A 25190-nucleotide genomic window follows, 5' to 3' on the forward strand; every position below is an offset into this window, starting at 1 on the left:
TTATTTTGGCAGTGACAAATAAAGACAAAAAATTATGCTATTGGAAAGAAAATAACGTTATGTTTTCCAGCTTTTCTAAATTTATTGTGCATCAGCTGCCCCTCCTTTAACTCGTCTCCATAACTACAAGGAGCAAGAATTTGCGATATGAGAGGCATACTTCTAGATGGTGGGAACCACTATCTGGACTATTTTCATCATTCTTTTTTATTTTTCCCTTCTTTTTAACCATCATCAATTTGTAACATAAGTTTTTGTGGAGTAATATCCAACATAATTAAGTCCTTTAGAAATAGAAGCAGATTGAACTAACAGGTAAGACCCCTACAGCCATCACCTTCCTCTCTCAAGTGCCAAGTTTGCCATGCCCCTGCACCACCCATAAGAATGTCTGATCAGTACAGCACAAGAATATAGTATTCTGGAAAAAAAATAAAAGCTAAATCACGAAACAAGACCAACAGAAAAAGGGTACGATATGTTGTTTGGAGAAACAGAACTCTAGCGATATAAGAGAAAGCAATGGCACTTGGCAACAAAACATAAATTGCAGGGACTGCTTCTCAGTGAGGTGGTTCACAATTCCTAATGATTGGGAACAATTCTAGTTTAGAGTTAATTTGCTAATCCACAAACACTAAATCTACAGTTCCAAACTTCATCTGCAGGAGATACTGATATATTAAGAATTAAAGCTTTTAAGCTAATAGAAAATTAAATGTGCGTGAAATAAAAAAGAGCTATTTACTCATTCACTGTGAAAGAAGAAGTTATATCAGATCATATGGTAGCAACATGAATGGGTTAGTTGAACAAATTAATGGATTTTTCTGTGGTAAGTGGAGTCTTTTAAAGGAGGTGAATGATATATCCTAATGTTCTACAGCAACTGAAACAGCAAAGGAGATCATTTAAAGGATCATCATCTTCTAGGTTCTTTGCTGAAAATCCACAACAAGAGCCTTCAGGTTGAAAGCATAATTTCATTGCAGATTTTTAAAGTAACCTATCAGATCCAAGGATAGAGAAATTAGTTTCGATCAATGGTCTTTTAGATGGACGAAGTTGATTGGTTTTTGGAAAATTCTAAAACTGATAAAAAAGATGTAATGGTACTTTGAAAGGTTGTTGAATTCTACACAAGATATAAAATCAGGGAAAAAAAGAAAACAGAAAGATGCTAAATTATCAACACCGGTCATAATATTCTAACTTTGTTGAGGTCCTACTGCAATAATCACAATATATCTGAGGTTTCTAACCCATCAATTGCAAAAATTGCATGTTTAGAGATCAAAGATGCACGAAGTGTGAAAGCTACATTAGTGGGACATTACACTAATGATTTTATAATACAATCATTATTTATTATGCAAGATTAAATTAATGAATGACTGCAAGAATCAAGAGAATTATAATACAGAATACATAAAATAACCTCCATCTAACTCAAAGTGATTCTGAAATAAGTTCCAGTTCCGAGATTCACTAGACAAAATTTGAAAAGTTATCTCAGCTTGATTCCAGAAAGAATCAAATCATTTTTCTCTTTAAAATGAGGATGCAATGGGTTGGAATAACCCATCTTCAGAATTTATACACAATGCTTGCTCATTCCATCTATCAGAAATGAAGAACTTGTTTTTGCAGATGACAATGAAATGCAAAGTTAACTAGATCAGCTATCAGCCTTTTAAGCAGCATAGGAGAAAATGTTGGAGTGTGGTGAAATTTATGGCATTCAAAAATATTTCAGTTAAGAGGCAATGACCTGTAGTTCAGAAAGAGAGGGCAAAAACACATGGAGAATTTGTCAAAAGCTCAAAAAGAGTTCAAATAACTAATATTTAAAAAATACAAATTAACAACAAAAAAAAAAGAATGTAAGATAATTGATATTTTATATATTTGTACATGAAAGAGAGCATAAATGAGAAAGGAAAGCTAATGATGCAAAGACATGGTCATTTCAGCAGCACATAGCATCATCCAATTATAATTTAGAATGTGTTCCTTGAGTTAGTCACGAATAAATAGAGTAGAATCATAAACCCGTATATACTGAAAAGTTCTGTCAATTTGATTGTCCAATAATAATTCAAAGTATTATTTGTCCAGGAAAAGTAAGAACAATTCAAAAATTTTCAATCATACAGAGGATCTTGTTACTACAGGTCCAAAGTTTAAATAAAATGAGTCTATATCTGATTTACCTTATCAGGGTCAACTAAAACAAAATTATCTAATTAATAATTGGAAAAAAAAACAAAAAATAAGAACATAAGAAAATTGATTTTTTACATTTTTTTCATGTAAAGTAGCATGAAAGAGACAAGAACAATTAACAATGCAAAGACACATAGCATCATCAAATTGTAAGTCAGAATGTGTTCCTTGAATTAGTCATGAATAATTTGTGTTAGAATCAGAAATCTCGTGAATATGAATAGTTTGTGTAACAATCACAAAACTCGTGAAAGTTGAAGAGTTCTAGGTTGATTTGATTATCCAAGAATTTTTGAAAGCATTATTTGGGCAAGAAAAGTGAGAACAATTAAATTTTCAATCACTTACAAATTATAGCTACCAAGCATGTGGTTAAAAAGTTGGAGATCCAAATTTTGACTAAAATGAGTTCATTTTTAGTTTAACATATCAGATTCAATTACTAACATTCATCTACTATTAAAAGGAAGAGTGTTTTGTAGCCAGACTCTCCCCACCCCTTTACTTTGGACTCTACCCGACCCCCTCATTCCCCCGAGCATTTCTTGCAACCTTTTGGGAAGTGGGACCACCCTCTTCCAGATGAAGAATTTATTGATAACTCCAGTTTTCATCCATGCACCTGTCTTTTTTCTTGCACTCTCTTTAAAGAAGAAAAGAAACAACAGAAATGAAACAGCCAAAAATAAGAGTTTATTTTATCATGTTCCACATAACTAATATATGAGACTTCAGAATCATTCATGCTTTCTCTCACGTGCATCTATGTCCGTCAGAATATTGCAGCCATCCGTGCTTCATAAAACATGTACCGCATGCAGATATCATTGGTATTAAAATAGGCCATGTTTATCAACCACCTCATACTCTTATGCTCCAATAAGCTGACTATATTGGATGGTGACAAAAATGTCCAACTACAATTTCAAAAGTGGTACCATCTTGGGTGGGTCTGCAGCAAAAAATTGAGAAGATAAGCATGTTACAAAAGATGAAAAGAAAAGAAGAGAGATTCGAGGAGCTCTAGAATTAGGGGTGTAAATGAGCCAAGCTCGAGCTGTCCACGAACAGCTTGTTTAGAAGATCTAGTAAGGTCATTTGAGACCTTCATTTATATAAATTCGAGCAATAATCTGGATTACATTTTAATCTTATAGTTATAACCAAGGTCCGCCGTACCGGTACCGGTCGGCGTACCGATGGCGGCCCGGACCGGTACGAAACCGGTGGCGTACCGGTCCGTACCGGTGGCGAACCGGTCCCGTACCGGTCCGAACCGGTCCCGTACCGGTCCGAACCGGTGGCGTACCGGTCCGTACCGGTGGCGTACCGGTCCTTCAACAATAAATTACCGGTACCGGATTTTACGCTGATCCGGTACCGGTCCCAGGCTGGACCGGTACGTACCGGCCCGTACCGGCCGGTACGGACCGGTACGGCAGACCATGGTTATAACGTATTCCATTCTACATAACATGGTCCATCAAATCATCCCAAACCACCCATACTAAGGCATATGATACCACACTGGCGTAAAATTGTGATGGTTCCTAGGTTGAAGGTAGGCCGAACAGGATGGTTCGGCCCATACCGAGCCGACTCCATGGGGAACCGGGTCGGTTCATCTATTAAATTCGGTTTCTGCCATAAACCGGCTAGAACGGATTCCGAATCGACCGGAAGCGGCCGGAACTGAACCAAACTGGCTAGAACCGTTCGAAACCGGCTGATTCTGGTCGAACTCGGTGCAAACCAGATGGTTCGTCGACCCAATTCGGAATCGAGCACACTCTCCTTTCTTTTGTTTCAAGGTGTTGGGATTCCCAACATCTTCTTCAGTGTTTGATTTAGACTTTAAAGTCTAAACGACTCCCCCTTCCCCCCCAATTTACAAAATCACACCGATTCAACGCGATAGAAGAAAGATCCAAGCCCAAATAAGGTGTGCTTCTTCTTCCGTATCTCATTCTCTCTATTTGGGGGCTCTAAAAAAATAGCTCAAAATTTGTAAAAATTATAAAAAATTAGTAGCATATATTACATAATTCAAAAGTATTTTTTGAAGTAGAAAATATATTTTCTAAGTTTATAATTTGTAAACATATTTTTAAATTTAAAAATTATTAAAAATATATAAATAAATAAATAAATATGAAAAAATAGTATTATGTATTAGATAAATCAGATATATTTTTTGAGGTAAAAAAATTGTCTTTATCGTAACAAACTTTTACTATTTTTAAATAATTGATAAACTAACGTACTTAATAAATTTATAGAAATGGAACCATCAAAGAAAAAGAAGTCCGGACGTGATATTGGTTTGAATCATAGAAAACTGCTCTTAGATCGACACCATTGGAAGTGCAACTGGTGTAACACAGTTCGGGGAATGATACGCTTCGCTTTTTGCTTTAAGGAGATGCCCTTGGCAGTGCCCCATGCTAGTAATGAACCTGTTCATAGATGAAATATGCTCCAAGCGACTTAGTTTCCCGGTATCAAAGGCTTCCCAGCCGCTACTAAGATGCGTTTTGCAGGACGTAAAGAATGACAATTCGTTGACTCGGTGAAGACCAATCCGATAGGGCCAGATCTCTCTTCTTCTTTATAGGAAAGTCCGCTCAGTTGACATAATGAGACTGGAGATCAACAATGGAAAACAAAACCAAGTCGCATACCGGAGACGAAGTTAGGCATAAGGCCGTGCATGACTCATTACCGAGCAAGATGAACTCAACTGGGAGTCAACATTCTCACTTCTGATATCTCCAGGTGTTGTCACCAAAAACCTTCCCCGATGGACAGAACGTCCCGCTACTGACACTTGAAAAAGCAGCTTTCAAGGTCTCGTCGCTTCGGTGAATCACTTGAGCCCTGAGAAGATGGCCAGACCGAGCGCTTCAATGCCTTACTTGAAGAATACCTTAGGCACTTCGTAAGTGCCAACCAGAAGAATTGGGTAAACTTGCTAAGAGTTTAAGGGATAACCAAGTTGAAGCAGCATTTAGCTGGTAGTTATCCCAACGTATCTATGTGCCAAAAATGCCCAGATGAGGTTTGACAGCTGATGAAGAAGCACTTTGCTGATGTTAGAGCAGTGAAGAAGAGAATTTTCAAGAAAGCGGAGGTGGACCGCCAAGCAGTAGAGCCACCTTCCTATCACCCCAGGGAGTTAGAGGAGACGTCTGCTCCAGATGACAAGAAGGCACAGATCCAGGCTGCCATGCAGGCGAACCTGGATGATCAGTGATAGCTAAATGAGGTGGTTCGGCATAGGGCTCGATTTGGGCTCTCGTACTATAAATCGGGCTCCGGTTCTGCGAGCAGTAGAGGAGATCTAGCATTCAGAAGGACCTCCTCAGTTAGAAAGGCCATCAGTAGAGGCGGTGGTCGAATTACATCTATGCTAGAGGCTTTTGGTAGCAAAAAAAGTCATCCAAAGAGATTTTACCAGGAGTAGTAATCTATAATTTAGATCCACATGCCTTCCCCAGTAAGGAATTGAAGCAGCAGAGGGTTGACACAATACTGAAGAAGGATAAAAAGAATATGTGGTGAGCTATTGGATCATAGTTCCACTTCAGCAACATCCCAGCGAATGTGGCAGACCTATAGTATGTGGTAAGCTATTGGATCATGGTTCCACTTAAACAACATCCCAGCAAATGTGGCAGACTATATACTATAGGTCTGCCATTTCCTCCATACAGACTGTTGGTCTCGGTGTAGATCCTTCAGGACCGAAAGACATCTACAATGAGCTTCTTGACAATAATAAGGAGGAGTTAGAGAAGTGGATTGCTTCATACAAAAGCAAATGGCTCATATATGGACTGACAGTGATGTGTGATTGTTGGATCGATCCTATCAGGCAGAACATTATCAACTTCTTGACATATTGTGATACGAAGACTTTCTTCCACAAGTCGATTGATGTTTTCGATCAGGTGCACGACGCCACGTACATTCTTAGATTGATAAAGGTGATTGATCAAGTAGGAGAGGAAAATCTCGTGCAGGTCATCATTGATAATGGGCCACAACATAAGGTCGTCGGGGAGATCTTGATAGAGCGGCGGCCACATATTTTCTGCATCCCAAGTGTTGCACATTGTATCGACCTCATATTGATGAACATAGCAAAGATTCATAGGTTGCAACAAACAGTGGAGATAACCCAAATCATCACCAGATATATTTATAACTATATATGGATCTTTTCACTGATGAGGAGGTATGCAGGGAGAGTAATCTTGAGACTAGGAGTCACATAGTTAGCTACTAACTACGTTGCACTTCATAGCCTTCTTGAGAGAAAAGCAGCTCTACATCAGATGTTTGTCAGTCCCGAGTGACAGGAAAGTAACTTAATGAGCGAGGATCGCCTCTACGACTGGCCAGTTTCGTAGCCAACGAAGTTAGGATCGATGCAGGGCAATGGGCAAAGGGCAATATTTCACACATCCTTCCAGTTGATCAGCCATAGCCACAGAGAGCCGATCACCACATGACTCCATGTCCGAGACATCCTGCTTTCAGAGATATGATCGGAAAATGCTTATACGATGCTACCATACTATCCGCTCGACTCGATCAGAAGGGCGACATACATCCTCCTAACATAGCCAGACAGAGAGAGGCACGAAGGATAAGCAGGCAGAGTGGCACGAAGGATAAGCAGGCAGCAAGTGGCACGAAGGATAAGCAGGCAGCTGCCTAGCATACCAAAAAAGAAAAACCAAAGGCACCTGCCCAACATACCAACAAAAAATCAAAGGCACCTGCAGCCCCAATGGAGAGTGTGGAGGAGCCAGTTCACTCATATTCAGAGACCGGGAGCAGCAGTTCTGATGATTATGGATCTACTGGCTGAAGAAAAAGTGGACATAAGACCATCGTTTATAAGACAGTCACAGAGTGACTGTTCACGGAACAGTAACCCGACCTGAGATAATGTTCACGGAACAGTAACGGACGGTTAGATGAAAGATAAGGACGAGTGAAAAAAAGATAAGGGTTGTCGGAGAAGTTGTTGAATAAGGATTAGTGAAGAAGTTATAGAAACTATTTTAGAGAATTTTTAGGAAGATTGTTATAGTTGTTTTTGGGCCTGAGAAAGGACAACAGTCATTAAAAAAAAGAGAGACGAAAATCCAGAAAAGTGAGTGCCACCGTGAGCGAAGCCCTGAGAAATCCTTTTCCATCCACTTTCATTCTGCTTCTTGACCTATTTCTTCTTAGAGCCACCTTCTGGACCCCGTCATCCTTCGTCTCGAAGTCTTGGTGGAGCGCGGCCTGAAGATTTTCATTGGATTGAAGGGACCAAACTCGCAGAGATAATTATCCGACTAGTTCTATCACCATCCTTTACCCAGCTCTCGTTTCTTCATCCATCAATCATTAACTCTACCCATCATCATTACCTTCATTGCCATCTATCACATCTTTATAACCCAAGTTTACTGGTAGTATTTTTTTTATTGTTCCGTTGTAGTTATTTTCAGTTTGCTGTACTAGTTATATTTCATTGATCAGGCTTCATTAATAAGATATCTATCATGTTTTGTTTTATGTTCACATATTTCTATAACGATCCTTTGGGATGATGAGCATTTGCTGAAGTGTCTAATCAATCGCACTATAATTGACTATTATGAAATCAGTCTACACCTGTAGTAGTCGATTATAGGTTGCACCAATGTGGTATCAGAGCCAATAAATTCTGCATATATAGAAATCTTCATTATTGTGTTTGCATCATAACATTCATTTTTTTCTTCACTTTAAATTCTAAAAAATAAATTTCTGCACTTCAAAACAAAAAAATATATTTTCTGGATTAAAAAACATAAATTATATTTTCTGCATTTAAAACTACAGAAATTTTAATTTTTGGAGTTAAAAATACAGAAAAATTAGTTTCTGCATTTTAAAAAAAATCTGCATTCATTTTCCGCATGTAAAAAAAATATTTCTGCATTAAAATATTAATTTCTGTATTAAAATATTTATTTTTGGCATAAAAAATTAAAAATTCCAAAAAAATGAAAAAAATCCGTTTCACCTCCATAACATTAGAAAGACCTCTGAAACAGTTTTGGGTCGAATCTTAGCCTACAAGCATGTCCGATAATTGGCAAGATGTATTTAGAATTCAATAACAAATCTTAAAGCAGATCCAACGACAGATAGAACACCTTTCCAACTTCATGACTAGACTAGAATTGAACATACCGAAGACAATGAGACATAGGAGAGAGGAAAACCATCAAAATGAACCAAGATGTAAAGTCAGATCTCGAGGTAGACAAAGGTTCAATTCGAGAGTAGTCGAGAGTAGTGAGTCAAATGAGATAGAAAATGACTTAGATGACCGACCACTACGTAAGAACAGAGAGAGACCACCACATAGAGAACCTCCTCGTGCCAGACGTTGGGATGATGGCATTAAGATAGATATTGGAGATTTTGAGGGACGTTTTCAGCCAAATGCTTTTCCTGATTGGGTCGACAAAATCGACCAATATTTTGATTAAAAAAAATTCCTGAGGATAAAGAGGTCAAATTTGTGACCCTCAAATTAAAGGGACACGCACTGGTTTGGTGGAAGCAACTCCAGGAACGAAAGTTCAGCAAGGTAAGGATAAGATCCGTACCTGAAGTAGATGAAAGAAAAATTGAGGAAGCGATTTATCCCAATGGATTATCGCCAAAACCTCTACTTGAAATTCCAAAACCTCCGACAAGGGACTAGGACCATGGATGAGTACACCAAGGAGTTCCATAAGCTCCAAGCAAGAAATGGCCTTAATGAGGACCCCATCTATGTTGTCAGTAGATATATCAATGGCTTGAGACGAGACATCTGTACCAAGTGGAGATGTTCGATGTCTTGAGCATTGATGGTGCCCATCGCCATGCACTGAGAGTATAAGTACAATAAAGGCGAACCAGTGGTCGAAAGTGGGACTCAAATAGAAACTCCACTACCCATGGAAAGAGTCAGTTCGGAAACAAAGTAATAAGTTCTCAGAATCCTATCAAGACCACAACTGCCCTAAAGCCCAATACTAGCAAGGAAGCATGGGACAAGGATAAAGGCGTACTGGCACCGGCACTTGATTCCACTATAATTTGCTATAAGTTCCGACAACCCGATCATAAATCCTCTAAATGTCCCCTGAGAAAATTTCAGTCTCAGTCACACCTGATTGAGCAAGGATGCCAGAACGATTCAGATGAACCTAATCCATAGGCAAATGAGAGTGCGTCTGAACAGGAGGATGAGTCAGAGAACGACGATGTCCACATTATAGACGATGAGGTGGGCCCCCTCATGGTGATTCACCGTGTCATTATGGCACCTAAGCAACCTGTCCAAGACAATTGGTTGAGGCAAAATATTTTCTTGACTATAGGCACTGCAGGAGGATATAGATATTCTATCTTGATTGATAGTGGCAGTACTGAAAACTTCGTGTCTCAACATATGGTTGATAAACTATAGATACCTACACAAAATATCCATAAACCATATAAGATATCTTGGTTTAAGGAGGGAGTTGAGGTTCCGGTCACCCACAGGTGTCTAGTAGAGTTTTCCATTGGGAAACAATACCAAGATCAGGTATGGTATGACGTTATGCCTACGGATGTGTGCCCCGTGTTGTTAGGTAAGCTTTGGCAGCACGATAGGAAGACCCAACATAACGGAAAAAAGAATACATATTCCTTTGTGAAAGATAAAAAATATCATACTCTATCCACAAAAGAAATTGTATGGGTATAACACGAAAAATTTTGTGAAAGAAAGAGGCAAAGAACCTACTCAAGGGTCTTGATTCTAAATTCAAAATCTTTCAAGGCTGAACTGAAAAAGGACTCGGTAGTTTGTGTTCTGGTACGAAAAGAGATCTAGGAGGAAGTAGAGATTCCAAAGGCGGTCCAACCTTTATTGTCTAAATTCAAGGACCCGACTCCTGAGGATCTTTCAGATGGCTTACCACCCATGAGGGATATTCAGCATTGCATTGATCTAGTCCCAGGTGCAAGATTCCCACACTAACCTCATTATAGGATGAGTCCGATTGAGTACAAGGAACTAAACAAGTAGGTGACCGAACTCTTACGAAAGGATTTCCTTCATGAGAGTATGAGTCCACGTGTTGTACCTGCTTTGCTCACTCCAAAGAAAGATGGGTCATGGAGAATGTGCTTTGATAGCCGTGCCATCAACAAGATTACAGTCAAATCCAGATTTTCGATTTCTAGACTTGATGACATGCTTGATATGCTGACCAGCATGAAAATATTCTGCAAAGTTGATCTCAAAATTGGGTACCATCAGATTAGGATACGCCCACCCAGGAGATGAAAGGAAGACCACCTTCAAAACAAAGGAAGGATTATATGAGTGGTTAGTCATGCCATTTGGGCTATCCAATGCCGCAAGTACGTTCATGTGAACCATAAACCAAGTACTTAGACCATTCATAGGAAAGTTCATAGTGGTGTACTTTGACAATATCTTGATATATAGTCCTAGCCCTGAGTTTTACTTGGATCATTTGAGGCTAGTGCTGCAGACACTTCGAGACCACAAACTGTATGCAAATCTGAAGAAATGTCTTTTTGACTGACGGTCTAATTTTTCTAGGTTATATTATGTCATCCGAGGGCATAAAGGTTGACCCTGACAAGGTAAAGGTCATCGAGTCGTGGCCTACACCTAAGACGATCACGGAAGCCAGAAGTCTCCATGGGTTGGCTTCGTTTTATCGACGGTTCATTCATAATTTCAGCACCTTGATAGCCCCAGTAACTAATTGTCTAAAGAAGGATCCCTTCAAGTGGACACCCATAGCGGAAAAGAGTTTCCAACTTGTTAAGACCAAGCTGATCAGTGCACCTGTCCTTGCACTACCCAACTTTGATAAGGTCTAGAGGTGGATTGTGATGCCCCACATGTAGGCATAAGAGCTGTCCTGAGTCAGGAAGGACGTCCTATGGCTTAGACCTGACCACGGTCCGGTTCTAACCGGAAAACCGGACCAAAAACGAATCGAAAAGAACCGGACCGGAACCGGAACCGTGTCTCACGGTTCTTAACCGAACCGGAACCTTGAGCAATACAGTTTGGTTAAGGTTCCAAGCAAGGTCCTCCGTACCGGTACCGGTCGGCGTACTGGTGGCCGGCCGGACCGGTACGGTACCGGTCCGGTCCGGTACGTACCGGCCGGTACCGGTACGGTACGCGGTGGTTTCAAAAACCACAGCGCGCGGCGCTGTGGTTCTAAAAAAAAAATCGTACCGGTGCGAACCGGCCCGAGGCCGGTACCGGCCGGTATGGGCTCCGAACCGGCCAGTACGGGCCCGTACCGGCCGGTTCGAATAAAAAACCGAAAAATACCGGTTTTTTTGCCGTTCCGGTACCGGTCTAGGACCGGACCGGTACGGCATTCCATTGTTCCAAGTTTGATGGAATCGGAATCGGCAGTTCGGTTCCGGTTCGAACCGAAAAAAACGACTATTTTACCCCTCCTAACAACTAAAAAACAGCTAGTTTGAGGGGCATTTTGGGAAATGACTATTTTACCCCTCCTAACAACTAAAAAACGGCTAGTTTGAGGATCATTTTGGGAAACATTCAGTGCTGGAGGTCAAATCTTAGATGAGCGACGATCTTGTTTAAGGCCGAATAACTTGGAAGCCCAAGCATGTGTTGACGATTGGAGAAAGGCAAAACGTAGATTACAAGATAACACATTTGAGGACAGTGAAGATTTATTTGACATTGGAACTAGCCGATCGTCTATAGCCGGCAGCAATGATAGTGATTGATCATTTAGGTAAGGGGGTTAATTGCTCAACCATGAAGGTAAGTGAACTACGAGGGCTTTGATTCCTCTAAATCCTAAGAGGATACGTAGGCAGCTTAATTTTAATTAAGTTCAAGCCTAATTTTTTCTTTTTTTCCCATTTATAATAAAATAAATTAGTTCCAAATTTATTTAATGTAACTTATTATTTTTTTATAATGTTATCTAGTTGTATTATTAAAATTTACCTTGATAGTAAATAATAAAATGAGGTACAAATTATCATTTTGTATTAATTACACAATCTATTTATATTTAAAAAAAATCAAATTAATTACACAATCTATTTTTTTTCAAAATTTTATAATTTATGTTGAAAAATTGGAATCGGAACCGTTTAGAACCGAAACCGGAACCGTCTAGAACCGGAACCGAACCGACTATTTTCGGTTCCGGTTAAGGTTTTAAGTTTTTGTGGAACCGGAACCGGCGGTTCCGGAACCGTGGTCAGGTCTACTGTGGCTTACTTTAACGAAAAACTGAATGACACTCGTTCACACTACTCTACATATGACGTAGAATTTTATGCAGTCGTTCAGGCTTTGTGCTATTGGAAGCATTATCTCATTCAACGGAAATTTGTACTCAACTCTGACTACGAGGCTTTGAAATATTTGAATTCACAGAGAAATCTGAATAGAAGACATGCTAAGTAGTCCGCTTTCCTGCAAGAGTACACGTTCCACTTGAAACATAAGTCTAAAACCACTAACAATGTGGCAGATGCCTTGAGTCGTCCAGTTAATTTGTTAGCCACTTTGAGGGCATGGCTTATAGACTTTGATGGCATGAAGGAAAAGTATGCTACCAACCCATATTTTGGTAAGATTTGGGAGTCGTGTCAGATGACTAGGTCAGATCCTCCCGGTAGCTTTCACATTCACGACAGATTCCTATTTAGAGGATCACGCTTGTGCATGTGGAGATGAATTGCGTGAGACTTTGATTTGGAAATTTCATGGAAGGTTAGCTGCTCATGATGGACAGAGTCGCACTTTAGGACTCCTAGTTGAGGGTATTTCTGGCCTAAGATGAGAGTCGACGCCATTAGATACGTGCGAAAATGTCAACATTGTCAGCGGGAAAAGAAAAAGGTCCAGAATACAGGTTTGTACACCCCGTTGCATATCTCTAGTGGCCCTTGGGAGGATCTCACCATGGACTTTATTGTAGGACTACCTTCGATTTTTGTTGTGGTGGACCGATTTTCAAAAATGGCACATTTCATTCCATATAGAAAAACATATGATGCATCTCATATAGCAAATTTATTTTTTAAGAAAATTGTTAGGCTACATAGTATTCCAAGATCATTCACATCTGATAGGAACACAAAATTCACTAGTTATTTATGGAAAACTCTTTGGAGTAAATTAGGAACAAAACTAAACTTCAGCAGTGCTTATCACCCCCAAACAGATGGTCAGACAAAAGTAGTGAACCGAACACTTGGTAACATGCTTATATGTTTGGATAGTGAGCATCCTATTCAGTAGGATTTGGTTTTAGCATAGGCTAAATTTGCATACAACGATTTTATAAATCATACGACTGGTAAGTCTCCATTTGAAATCATCTATGGTTTTTCTATTCCACACATACTTAATCGTGCTTCCATTCCCTATCATGGTCGGATAAGTGCCAAAGCAGAGGACAATATTGAGCAGGTTTGTCACATCCAACAGAAAATCCATCAGCGCTTGTTTGACTCTAGTGCCAAGTATGATGCTGACTATCATCGCAGGGAAGTTCACTTTGCGGAGAGCGATCTGGTGATGGCCTATTTCAAAAGAGAGGTTTTCATTGGACAATTACAGCAAGCACAGCCCGCGAAAGTATGGTCCATTCCACATACGTCGAAAACTGGAGGAGAATGCCTATTTATTGGAGCTTCCAGACAACGTCCAGACTTCCCCAATTTTCAATGTCATCGACCTGTACTAGTTCCATGGAGATCCACCAGAGGCGGTTGCAGTTCCAGATCTACCTAGCACCAACTCAAAGTCTAGTTTTCATGAGGATATTAAAGATATTCTTGACATGCGAGCAGTAGACACCAGGCGTAGGCAATACCGCAGATTCCTTGTGCATTGGCAAGGGAGACCTATTTCAGACAGTTCATGGATCAACGAGGACGAGTTGAGACGCCAAAGACCAAATTTGCTGCAGTAGATATAGGAGGCCTACTCGTCAAGAATCGAGTTCTTCCCAATTGGGAAAACTAATATACTCACAAGGCTTCATCTTGTACATAGTTTATATTTTTTATTATTTCTGTATTTTCATCCAAAGCCATGTTTAGGCTAGAATTTGCAGTCGAGTCATGTACTAGGACTGCCAAGAGAAAAGAGTCCACCTAGGTATGATAGAAAACCTAATCCAACCCCAAACCACTACACTTAATTGCTCGAGCCTTGACTTTTCTTCAATGCCCACGACCATGACTCATCTCTACGAACGGAGGATGGATGATAATCTTGGAGATAAAATTGTGCATGTTGAATGCATGAAAAAAGAGGAAAGAAAGTTAAAAAAAATATACAACATAAATCTGTAGAAATATGCAGAAATCTGCAGAAAACAAAAAAAAAAATATTGTTCATGTGAACAATAACCCGACCCAAGTTACTATTCATGGAACAGTAACCCAACCCGAGTTACTGTTCACGAAACAGTAATGGACGGTTAGATAGAAGATAAGGACGCATGGAAGAAAGATAAGGGCTATTGGAAAAGTTGTTGGATACGGATCAGCGGAGAAGTTATAAAAACCGTTTTGGAGGATTTTTAGAAAGATTGTTACAGCTGTTTTCGAGCCTATAAAAAGAAAGGATAGCAACCATTAAAAAAAAGGAAGAAAAAAAAATCTAGAAAGGTGAGTGCCACCGTGGGCGAAATCCTGAAAAATTCTTTTTCTTCCACTTTCATCTTGCTTCTTGACCTATTTCTTCTTAGAGCCACCTTTTCGACCTCGTCATCCTTCATCTCGATGTCTTGGTGGAGCGCGGCCTGAAGATTCTCATTGGATTGGAGGGACCAAACTTGCAGAGATAATTATCTGACTAGTTCTATCACTATCTTTTACCCAGCCCTCATTTCTTCATCCATCAATCATTAACTCTACCCATCATCATTACCTTCGTTGCCATCTATCACATCTTTGGAACCCGAGTTTACTGGCAGTATTTTTTTTATTGTTCTGTTATAGTTATTTTCAGTTTGCTGCACTAGTTATATTTCATTGATCAGGCTTCATTAATAAGATATCTATCATGTTTTGTTTTGTGTTCACATACCTCTATGCTGATCTTTTGGGATGATGAGCATGTACTGAAATGTCTAATCAATCACACCATAATTGACTATTATAAAATCAGTTTACACTTGTAGTAGTCGATTATAGGTTGCACCACAAAAAAAAGTATCTACTTTTAAAAAATAATAAATAAAATATGGAATATCATAATACATATCAAATGATTATTTGATGACCTGAATATATCTGAATAAGTAAAATAAATCACCTACAAAATAAATACACATATGGTAGCTTGGTGGTTAAGTGCTTGCCATTCAAGTGGGAGCTTGCTGGTTTGAATCCCAGGTCTTGCAATTTATTTTAGACAATTTTTTTAATGGATATCCAGATCCAAGTCTGAAAGACTTTTAAAATCCAAGTTCAGATACATATCTGGCAACATATATAAATAACTATCCGGGTTCGGATTTGGATACGATCAGATACCAGAATTCTATTCAAATCCAATCCAATTCGGATACGAAGAATGGATATAGTCAGATTTTATCCGACCTATTTGGATCCCTAGGAGAGATATAAATGGTGAAGAACTTCTCACCCTGGATTGACCTAGTTATTGTGTTGGTTCATATTGTGGTACAAATTTCCCCAGCATAAACTGACACTGTAACCTAGAATGTAATATGTACCCTATATCACATATCATGCATGACTATCTGACACTAGAATAGACTGTTATACCACAGAGCCATTTTTTGTTACAACGAGCCTCATCACATGGTTAGCCACGTGAGTGGCACAACACACACCATTGCTAGCCGTGACTGACAAGAGCACAGAAAATGGTAGTCTATCCTAAATGGTCAAACCAAGTCAAGGCAGCAAGCACAAAAAGAAGATCAAAGGCAGAAAGGGATCTTCTGCATCACTTTTTGTTTTCCTTTTTGTGGGACATGTCTTACATTACCTATGCATGGTGGGGGTGCACCATACTTTTATCTCTTGAATTCATAGAAATGCTTATAAGATGCTTCTCAAAGAGGTATTAAAATAGCAAGATGTCAGTTCTCAACTTGATAGTTAACTCCTTTATCCGTTGGCGGCCTATTCAATGAGATGGCCATATATGAAGCAATCCTGAAATCTTGACACATCATTTGAGGCAGAGCATGAATTCATAATAAGGTTGGAGTTCATGAAATGACAGAAAATACTAGTAATTTTCACATAGAGGCCAATAAAGATTGCTTTGAAACCAAACAAGATTAGAAAACAAAGGTGCAAGAACATGTCCCAACCCATTGTGCAGTGTTTAATTTCTTCCAACAAAGGGAAACATTCTAATTGGGATGGAGATAATCTCTTGACAAGGACAGAATGGTAAGGGAGGAGAAGAAAGGTCAGCGAATAAACTTTGTTTTTTGAACTTTCAAAATTTATATGCATTAATATTATCTCCTCTTAAGGTTAGATTTATATGTCACAAGTCATTTTATTAGAATAAGGTATATAATTGATAAATCAAAGTTGTCAAGATATTCCAAGTTTGAGGACAAAAACAGCTGTAGTAATATCAATACTATAAACCAGTGAGTATAAATGAAGGTCCCACCACCACCATGCATTGGAAAAATTTTGGAAGCCCTAATAGAGTTCAATTTGTAATTTGAGGTCAAAATCAATGGTCCATGCCCAAATGTATTCCAAAAAATCGCTGTTTTAGTACTAGTTATGTTCTAAAGTGGCCAAAAGCCTGATACCTGATAAGAAGGAAGATTTATTAGTATTACGCAATAAAAAGAGGGCTACAGTTGTATGATGATCAGCTTTTCAGGAAGTCAATAAAAAGTTGATATATATTTCTTAATATGAAGATACTTAGAGAACACCGATTGCTAGTCAAGTGATCAATGCAATATAATATAAACTTCATTCAACCTTCAAGAAACCCACTTTTAGGCAGAACACAGTCTCAAATTATTTCTTCATTAAGAACCTATTCTCAATTAGCTCAACTAATTAGATTTCAATAGGGTATCTTGCATGCAGCTTATGTTAGAAGCTTCTCCAAAAATCATGATCATGCTCTCAAATTAAAAGCTAGCTCTAAAACCATCAAACTTGCTGATCAAGTCACTCTTCCAAGGTTTATTATCAAGATGGATGCTAAACTGGTTCAGAACTGGTTCAATTGTGCAAGGATGAAGTCATCTCAACAATCAAAATTGAATCCTCAGATTACAGATGTTCTCCATAAATTTGATAATTGGGTATCAAGCATGTCTAGGAAGAAGCTACAGCCCAGAAGAACAACTAATTGTTGCAAACAGGGTTCTTGAGAGTCATAGTTTTGTGATTCTACTCAAGCATGTCAATTTTATCCATGAGAGTGGAAGGGGCGCTGTAAGTATAAGAGGTGGCTAGCTTTCCTTGTTAAAACAAGAGGGATTCCATTAAAATCACTTTGGCTTCCACAAAATGGAAATTTTGTCTATGATAATTATAAAGAAATATGAGCCTGCTAAGTATCAGCCCTTGGTTTAGACCCACCAGTGTTTGGAAATTCACCTGCCCCACTAGTAACATAATATTCCTAACTATCAATGCCTCTTCATAACTGTCCTTAGTAATTTCAATTTACCCATTAAGGCCAGTTTTCATCTCAGCGAGATATTGATTTGCATTGGTATCAGGCACTCACTGATATGATATACAAAAACTATCATCTTATTTTTTTTGCAGCTGATCTGAACCAGTACATACAGAGAATTCAACTGATACAAAATCAACAATCAACCAAAATTTTAAGATCATACGATAGCAAAAATTAAGGTCAAATCAGAGCAGCAACAAAAGAAAGCAAGTCTGGTTTGAATCAATTAATGGAACTATAAAGCTGATGAACACTTTCAATTGGTAATATGAGCCTGTGCTACTCACGAATCCATAGTATCCAGCCATTGATGGGATGGAGGCCTCTAGGAAGAATCCAATCCGCTCCCTCCATTTGTGCAACTCCTTTCCTAATAAGCATCACTCCTAGATTTGAGGAGTCAAATCCTCTCTAAACCTAATTCAATGTCGCTCTTTCCAGCTAAATGAGCGACCGTCCATTAAGGTTGGTAATCGGCAGTGGTTCATCAAGTTCACACCATTATATGTTTTGCTCAATTAGTCAAAGATCACTGATTGGTGAAATTACTTTGATGAACTACGGTAGTTTATTTAACTTGAACAGTAAATGGTCCTAATTTTAATCTTCAGAGAAATCTTTCTAAATCTTTGTTTTAATCATTATAATTTCATTGTGAGTTGTGACTAATATCAGCAGATACATTGTTGAACCGGTCAATTTATATTGACCGATATCTAGCAATCTGTTAGACCAGATGTTTTCCAACAAGGAAAGCGGTGCCGTCTTGTACCAAACTGCCCGATTTGGGGCAGACCGGCACAGTTCCACCCCTCAGTTTAAGAAATCCGGCGAAGAGGAAGAGGGAGAGGGAGGAGAGAAAGGAAGAGAGAGATAGGGAGGAAGAGGGAGAGGGGGGAAGAGAGGGAGGGGAAGAGAGAGAGAGGGGGTTCGAAAGCCCTTCTCTCCTCCTATGTTCCTCTGCAGGGGGCACCTCTGTTTTGAAACGAAACAAGAGATCTGCCCCTATATTTTTTGTAATTTCTTAAGTGAAGTCAACAAACCGTTTTCCAATTTCACTTAAGAAATTACAAAAAAAAAATAGGGGTGGCAATTTGCTGACTTTATTAAAAAAATTACAAAAAACAAAAGGGGTGGAACGAAATAGAGGCGCCCTTTGCAGCCCCTGCGGAGGAATAGAGGAGAGGAGGGTTTTCATGCCCCCAATCCCTCTCCCAGCCTCTCTCTCTCCCCCTCCCTCTCTTTCCCTCCATCCCTCCCTCTTTTCCTCTCTATCCTTCTCCCTCCCCTCTCCCTCGCTGAATTTTTTTTTATCAATACAGCCCAAAACGGCACGGCACATGGACATACTGTACCGCACTGTCAGGCAACCAATACGGATCCTAGTACCGATGTAGCTTATGTTGCTTTCCAACCTTACATCTTGACCTAGGTAAATTAATATCTAGTTCATCTCAATTTTGGTAAGCCAAGAATGACAGGATACTGGATTTTAGAAACCTTGCTTTGAGAATACCTTTCAATACTCACTAAATTAGCTCTCTTAGTAATCTAAACTCACATTAGAAAGACATGGAACATCAGTCAATACTTTCACATCAAAGCTTCTCCAAAAGTTGCCCTACTAAGAAGGTAACATCCATTGCGTAACTTATAAGTATAAAACAAAATTAATTCTTCAAAATCCTTGTAATTCCCTAAATTTTTGTTCCATTGCTTTCTTCCATAATTCAAAGAAATTACAAATTAAATTGTTTGTGCAACCTTGTACATAACTCTTATTCTTATAATTATGTATGACACTACTATTACAAATTTCGGCATTTTCTTTATTTTCCATCCTTTCATTGGATAACATAGAGAAATAAAAAGGAAATAAAAGAAAAAAAAAGAAAGTCTATAGGCACTGAAAAATAAATAATAGTTCTAAGAAGCAAAATTAGTAATAACTTGATTTTGAATCGTATGATACCCAATTAGTAATGTTCCAAAATTAACCAGTTGTAACTTAGTAACCTAGGATATTAGAAAGAATATTTTATTCTTAGTCAGATAACTTTTTACCCTTAAACACAAAAGTCAAAACATTTGAATTATAGGAACTAAAAGTTTAGTTGATTGAAAGAAGGTTCAAGATATTCATATTATCTATCTTAAGTTCTGTGAGACATGAGAACAATCAGCAATATAGAAACCCAAGAAAGACAAATAGTTCAAAAACTTAGTTTATTTTTTAAATTTTGATTTAGCCAAATGAGTTTTTATGGTCCATCTTGGTAATTCATCTAAAAATGATTCAAAAAAGCAAAAAGGAAAAAAGAAAAAAGGAAATAAAGAGAATATCTTAGACATCATTAAGCATATCGATACCATTACTATTTACTCCATAGATTCCTAATTTATAATGTCTCTTACACAATTTCCTTTCCTATTACTCTTTTTTAATTACTGCTTCCTTGATCTTGCATCTAAATGTCTATTCCCCCTCTCTTTCTGCTTCCTGCAACTATTGGCCAACATAAAGGAAAGTGGCTTAAAGATCGCTCAAAGTCAAAAACAAGTTCTACAAAAGAAGAAAGATGAAAAAGAGTGCAAGGCACAAGCATTCTCAAGAAAGATTTAAGTATCTCTATTTAGAAAATGGATTAATCGAGTATATAAAAATACCATAACATAAATTGAAACACTAGTTATTAAAAAAGTGTGTTCACTGAAGTATCAATGGATGCTAGCTTCAAAGTTATTAGGTCAGAGCCTAGGATGGTGCACTATGATGTGATTCATTTCGTCTATAGAAGAGTAATAGATCTTTGGCACTGACTTTGTTATCATAAAATTCTGCATATGCTATGATGTCCAAGCTGGCAGCAGCTTGTTTGCAGCTGCTATCATTTAGTAATAAAGTCATATTAGAATAAATAACTTGTTTTACCCATTAAGATATAAATTTTAAAAAATAACAAATTTCCTGAATATGAAAAAGATTTTTGAAGGATGTAACAGTTCGGAACTTTACTATACCTTTTATTATGTGTGTTACCGGTTACGATCATAACTTGATGAAGAAATGTTTAATCTTTTCCCTGATATATTAAGAACTCCTCAAAGGAGATATTGAGCATAATATGGTTGGATGAAGTCAAACATTCACTAATGAGACAATATTTTGGGAATAGCTAGCCAGGTGATTGATGTTACCAAGCACGTGACATAGTTGTCAAGTGTCCAAGTGTCCCAAAGAAAGATATGGTAACCTTTAAAAATTTGGACATGCGACACACCCATATTACATTTATGTGTCCATAAATGTGCACAATTTTATGTATCTAATTAATATCTATCAAACCAATTTGTTTTATGACTTGATTTAACTAACAAACTTTTGCTAGAATGTCACATTAGACTTAAAAATTTCCAAGTAGAAATGCCAAAGAGTTGATACAAAAAGGTGAGGACATGATGCTTTGTTGATTTGAAGTGTCATAAAGTGTCTAGGTGCCCAGGCTTTTGGGCAATATCAAAAAAACCCAAATTTAAGTGTCTGGGTAACACTGCAAGTGATGCAACTTACAAACTTCCCTCACATATGCCATCATAAGATATCAATTTTCATATATCATGTGCATCTCAAGCCAAACATTGAGATAAGAGTATAAAATTATTTTATTATTGTTTTTCTTATTCTTTTTCTCATCAATTGTATTCTTATTATCTGAGCATTTAAACTCTTCTTTTCTATCATGTATAGTCTTCAAAAAAATAATCTATCATAGCCTAAGAATTTCACTAGGATGTGGAAGATAAGTTGAAAACACAAATTCCATGTCATTGAGAAATGCAATAATCATGAACTTAAGTGTTTTGGTACAGCCAAGATTTAGGGGGCTGGAAATCTAACAAAAGCATTTATACTGCAGACTTGTTTGGCATCTCTTTTATTTTTTATTTTCTATATTTAAAAAACATAAAAATTGAAAAAAAACATGTTTGGTAATATTATTTTTATTTTCCATATTCAAAAATTATTTTCAATGTTTCTAAAAAATAAAAATAATAAATCCTTGCTTTCAATAGTTTCAAAACAAGAAACTCATATTTTCACCAATACCACCACCACCGCATCTGCCACCACCACTGCTATCATCGCCATCTCAACCACCATTATTGCAACCACCTCCATGCCACTATTGCCATCATTGCTATCTCCACCACATCACCAATGCCCCATCACCACCACTGTTGCTGCCACTGTTACCACCATCATCATCTCCACCACATATCATTGTCATTATCTTCGCCTTTACCATGTCATTGATGCTCCCACCACTGCCACCATCGCCGCCGCCACCATCGCCTCAACCATACCACCACTACTATTGTTACCACCTCCACCATGCTACCACCAACCCCACTACCAACACTACGACCATCTTCACTGCCTTTGCTACTATTACCACTACCTCTACCACCATCACTATGTTTATTTTCAAAAATAATTGAATATACTAAACACGTTTATAATTTTAAAAATTGGAATATACAAATAAATTTTTTATTTTCTGATTTTAAAAAATAGAAAACAAAAGTGACGCCAACCATCCCCTACACATAGTAATGTTGTTTAGTTCTTCCTTCTTTTTTCTATAAGTCAAGACATCTTGCTTGCAGACTATAGTTGGGTACAGTAATGAAAACATACTATAAATCATCCACTAAGGTTGCAAGTCAAACAAAACTTGTGGTACAACTAAAGGAAATCTTATGCAGACCATAAACCGACACTTTCAATGATGATATTCTACCATAAGCGTGAATGGAAGGATCAGAAGAATTGCAAATTTTATGCACATTGCTTAAATAAGGCATGTACTTTGACATCTAAATATTTAAATATTTCAAAATCAATCAGAATTAATCATATTGAGACCCTTTTTTCATGCAATCTGATAAGTATTAATCATTTCACAGTCATGTATAAATTATAGGTAATCCTTCAACAGTATTTGTCACATAAACAGTCATGAACTGATAAATAAAAAATAACACCTCCAAAAAGAAGACACTACACCATGAATTTTCTCTATGTTACATTATGTTTATTGTCAATGCTAACATTTTCAAATTCATTGTCAACTTCCATCCAGTCAGTTCCATATCTTCTCTACTAATTATATAATCCTGAGTTTCTCAGAATAAAGGACAGCTTTAAACACACAAGCATGCTCCCAAATCTGATTCATTTTTTCCACTTCTCAGTAATATTTTCATGGCGAACAGATATTATTTTTACACAACTTCAAAATCATTAAGATCTGATGCGGAAAAATGGGATATTATATTCCTAGGTCTCAGTTCTTAGACGATGAGGTCTGCCATTATAAGTAGCATGTTCAAATTCATCAGAAGTACTCACATCATCCAGTATGTTAAAGTTTTTCTCTTTCCTTGTGTTAGTCCCCTTTGAAGCAAATTCAAGCGCCCTCCTCACCGTTGGAGGTGATCCCTAAATTTTGGTACTCTGTGATTCTATGTAAATTTCATCAACATCTTCCAATTTGAAAACACCCATCCCAAAATACACAGTTTCATCAAACACGCCCGGAGATCATAAATCAGATACCAACAACCAAGGAACAATCGCACATTCTATCGCGATCTGAGTCAAGCTAGCTAAAAGTGAAATCGTTGTAATGCATTTCTCTACCTTCGTTCAAAGATCAGAAAAGGAATCAAAATAAGAGAAAAAGAGGGAGGGAATTGGGGGACAAAAAGAGCTCACTTTTTCTGGCGGCGGCTCCGCTTGGGGCCCCAACCCTCGAGCTTGGCGACGGGGCACCCGCATTGGGAGCGGAAGAGCAGCACGGCTCGGCCGTTGGGGGGCGCCATCCGGCGGAGCTCGGCGCGGAGGCACTCGTAGTCAGGGTTGTTCCCCTGCTGGCCTCCCTTCCAGGGAAGGCCGTCGATCTCCTTCCACATGGCGGCGGCGGCGGCGTCGGGTGGCGAGCGGAGGCCATCCTCAGTCTGGAGCTGGACGTCGAACTCGAGGGCCTTGCGGAGGCCGCGGCAGCGGGGTTTGCCACAGCGGCGGCGGCGCCAGCAGGGCCAGTCCCAGGGCCAGGCGGCGCCGGATAGCTCGGCCGCGGCGACGGCGGTGGCGATGAGGAGGAGGAGGACGATGGCGGCGAGGTAGGGGAGGGGGGCAGCGTGGAACGAGGCGGCAAGGGGGCGGAGGAGTGGGGGGAGGAGGGTAGAGAGGGCGCGGACGAGGTGGGCGAGGGAAGAGATGATGAGAAAGGCGCAAGAGAAGAGGACAAGGACGAGTATGAGCAGGTCGAGGGTCGCCGCCGGCGAGTGCTTGCACGGCGGAAGGGAACCGGACTTAGGGTTTGAAAAATTAGTGTTAGGGTTTGGGTTTCGCTTGGGTCTGGGAGAGGGGGAGGAGGAGGAGGAGGAAGAGGAGGAGGACGGCATGGCGGTGAGGGGGGAGAAGCGGCGGATCATCGCTCGCTCGCTCCCACTCGCTTATCTCTTCTCTCTGTGCCGCCGCTCCTGTTTCTATTTTTTTAATCTATTTATTTAGTTATTTATTAGCTTATCTTAATTTTTTACTTTAATTTTTGTTTCTTCGGTTAGCGTGGGCGAGACGGAGTCACAGAGTCAACGCGGTAAGCACGCCGGACGCGCACGGGTTTGGACTCGGGACGTCGAGGAAACGAGGACTTTGTCAAGCTCAACTCGGAGTAGATTGTGGCCTAAATTGGATTGCATATTTGCATATGCTTGGAGTTAGACTTTTCTGGGCCTTGGGATTCACAAGTTTTTTTTGCTAGAATTGGAGGCTAATGGGCTAGCTGGCGTTAGACGATGACATTTAAGGATATGCACGTACAAACCAAATGAAATTTGTAAGCATTCAAGAAATTGGGGAAAAATATTGAATTATTCAAACAAGCTTATAGCAGGGTATCTTTGGGTATCACATTTGTTTCAGAAAATGATTATAACCTCTCTTGTTTTTCTATGACGTATTCAGCTATGTTGTACAATATAACTTTTAAAAATTATAAATAACCTTTTGTTGGCCTTATTTCAACTATGCAAGATCATTTTCTTGTCTTGTGTATATCAAACAAGTAGCTCACATCTCATACAACCTAGTAAAACAAAGAAT

General features: G+C 38.8%; 1 protein-coding gene across 1 annotated transcript; it reads right to left on the reverse strand.

Annotated features, from left to right (window-relative positions):
* LOC103720362 (uncharacterized protein At5g19025-like) lies at nt 1-24577 on the reverse strand. Its single transcript, XM_008810025.4, has 2 exons — nt 23799-24577; nt 1-370 (listed from the first exon to the last, which is right to left on the reverse strand). Exons 1-2 carry the CDS (start codon nt 24518-24520, stop codon nt 334-336), a joined length of 759 nt encoding a protein of 252 aa, XP_008808247.3. The 5' UTR covers nt 24521-24577; the 3' UTR covers nt 1-333.
* Nucleotides 24578-25190: the final 613 nt, after the last annotated feature.

This window comes from Phoenix dactylifera, unplaced genomic scaffold (assembly GCF_009389715.1).
Source record: "Phoenix dactylifera cultivar Barhee BC4 unplaced genomic scaffold, palm_55x_up_171113_PBpolish2nd_filt_p 000026F, whole genome shotgun sequence".
Taxonomy (NCBI): Eukaryota; Viridiplantae; Streptophyta; class Magnoliopsida; order Arecales; family Arecaceae; genus Phoenix; species Phoenix dactylifera.

Coding starts and splice junctions, on each gene's coding strand:
- LOC103720362 (XM_008810025.4), bottom strand. CDS start 24,520: ATGATCCGCCGCTTCTCCCCCCTCACCGCCATGCCGTCCTCCTCCTCT. Junction 371..23,798: donor CGGAGCCGCCGCCAGAAAAA/GTGAGCTCTTTT, acceptor TGGGTGGTGCAG/GGGCATGGCAAACTTGGCAC.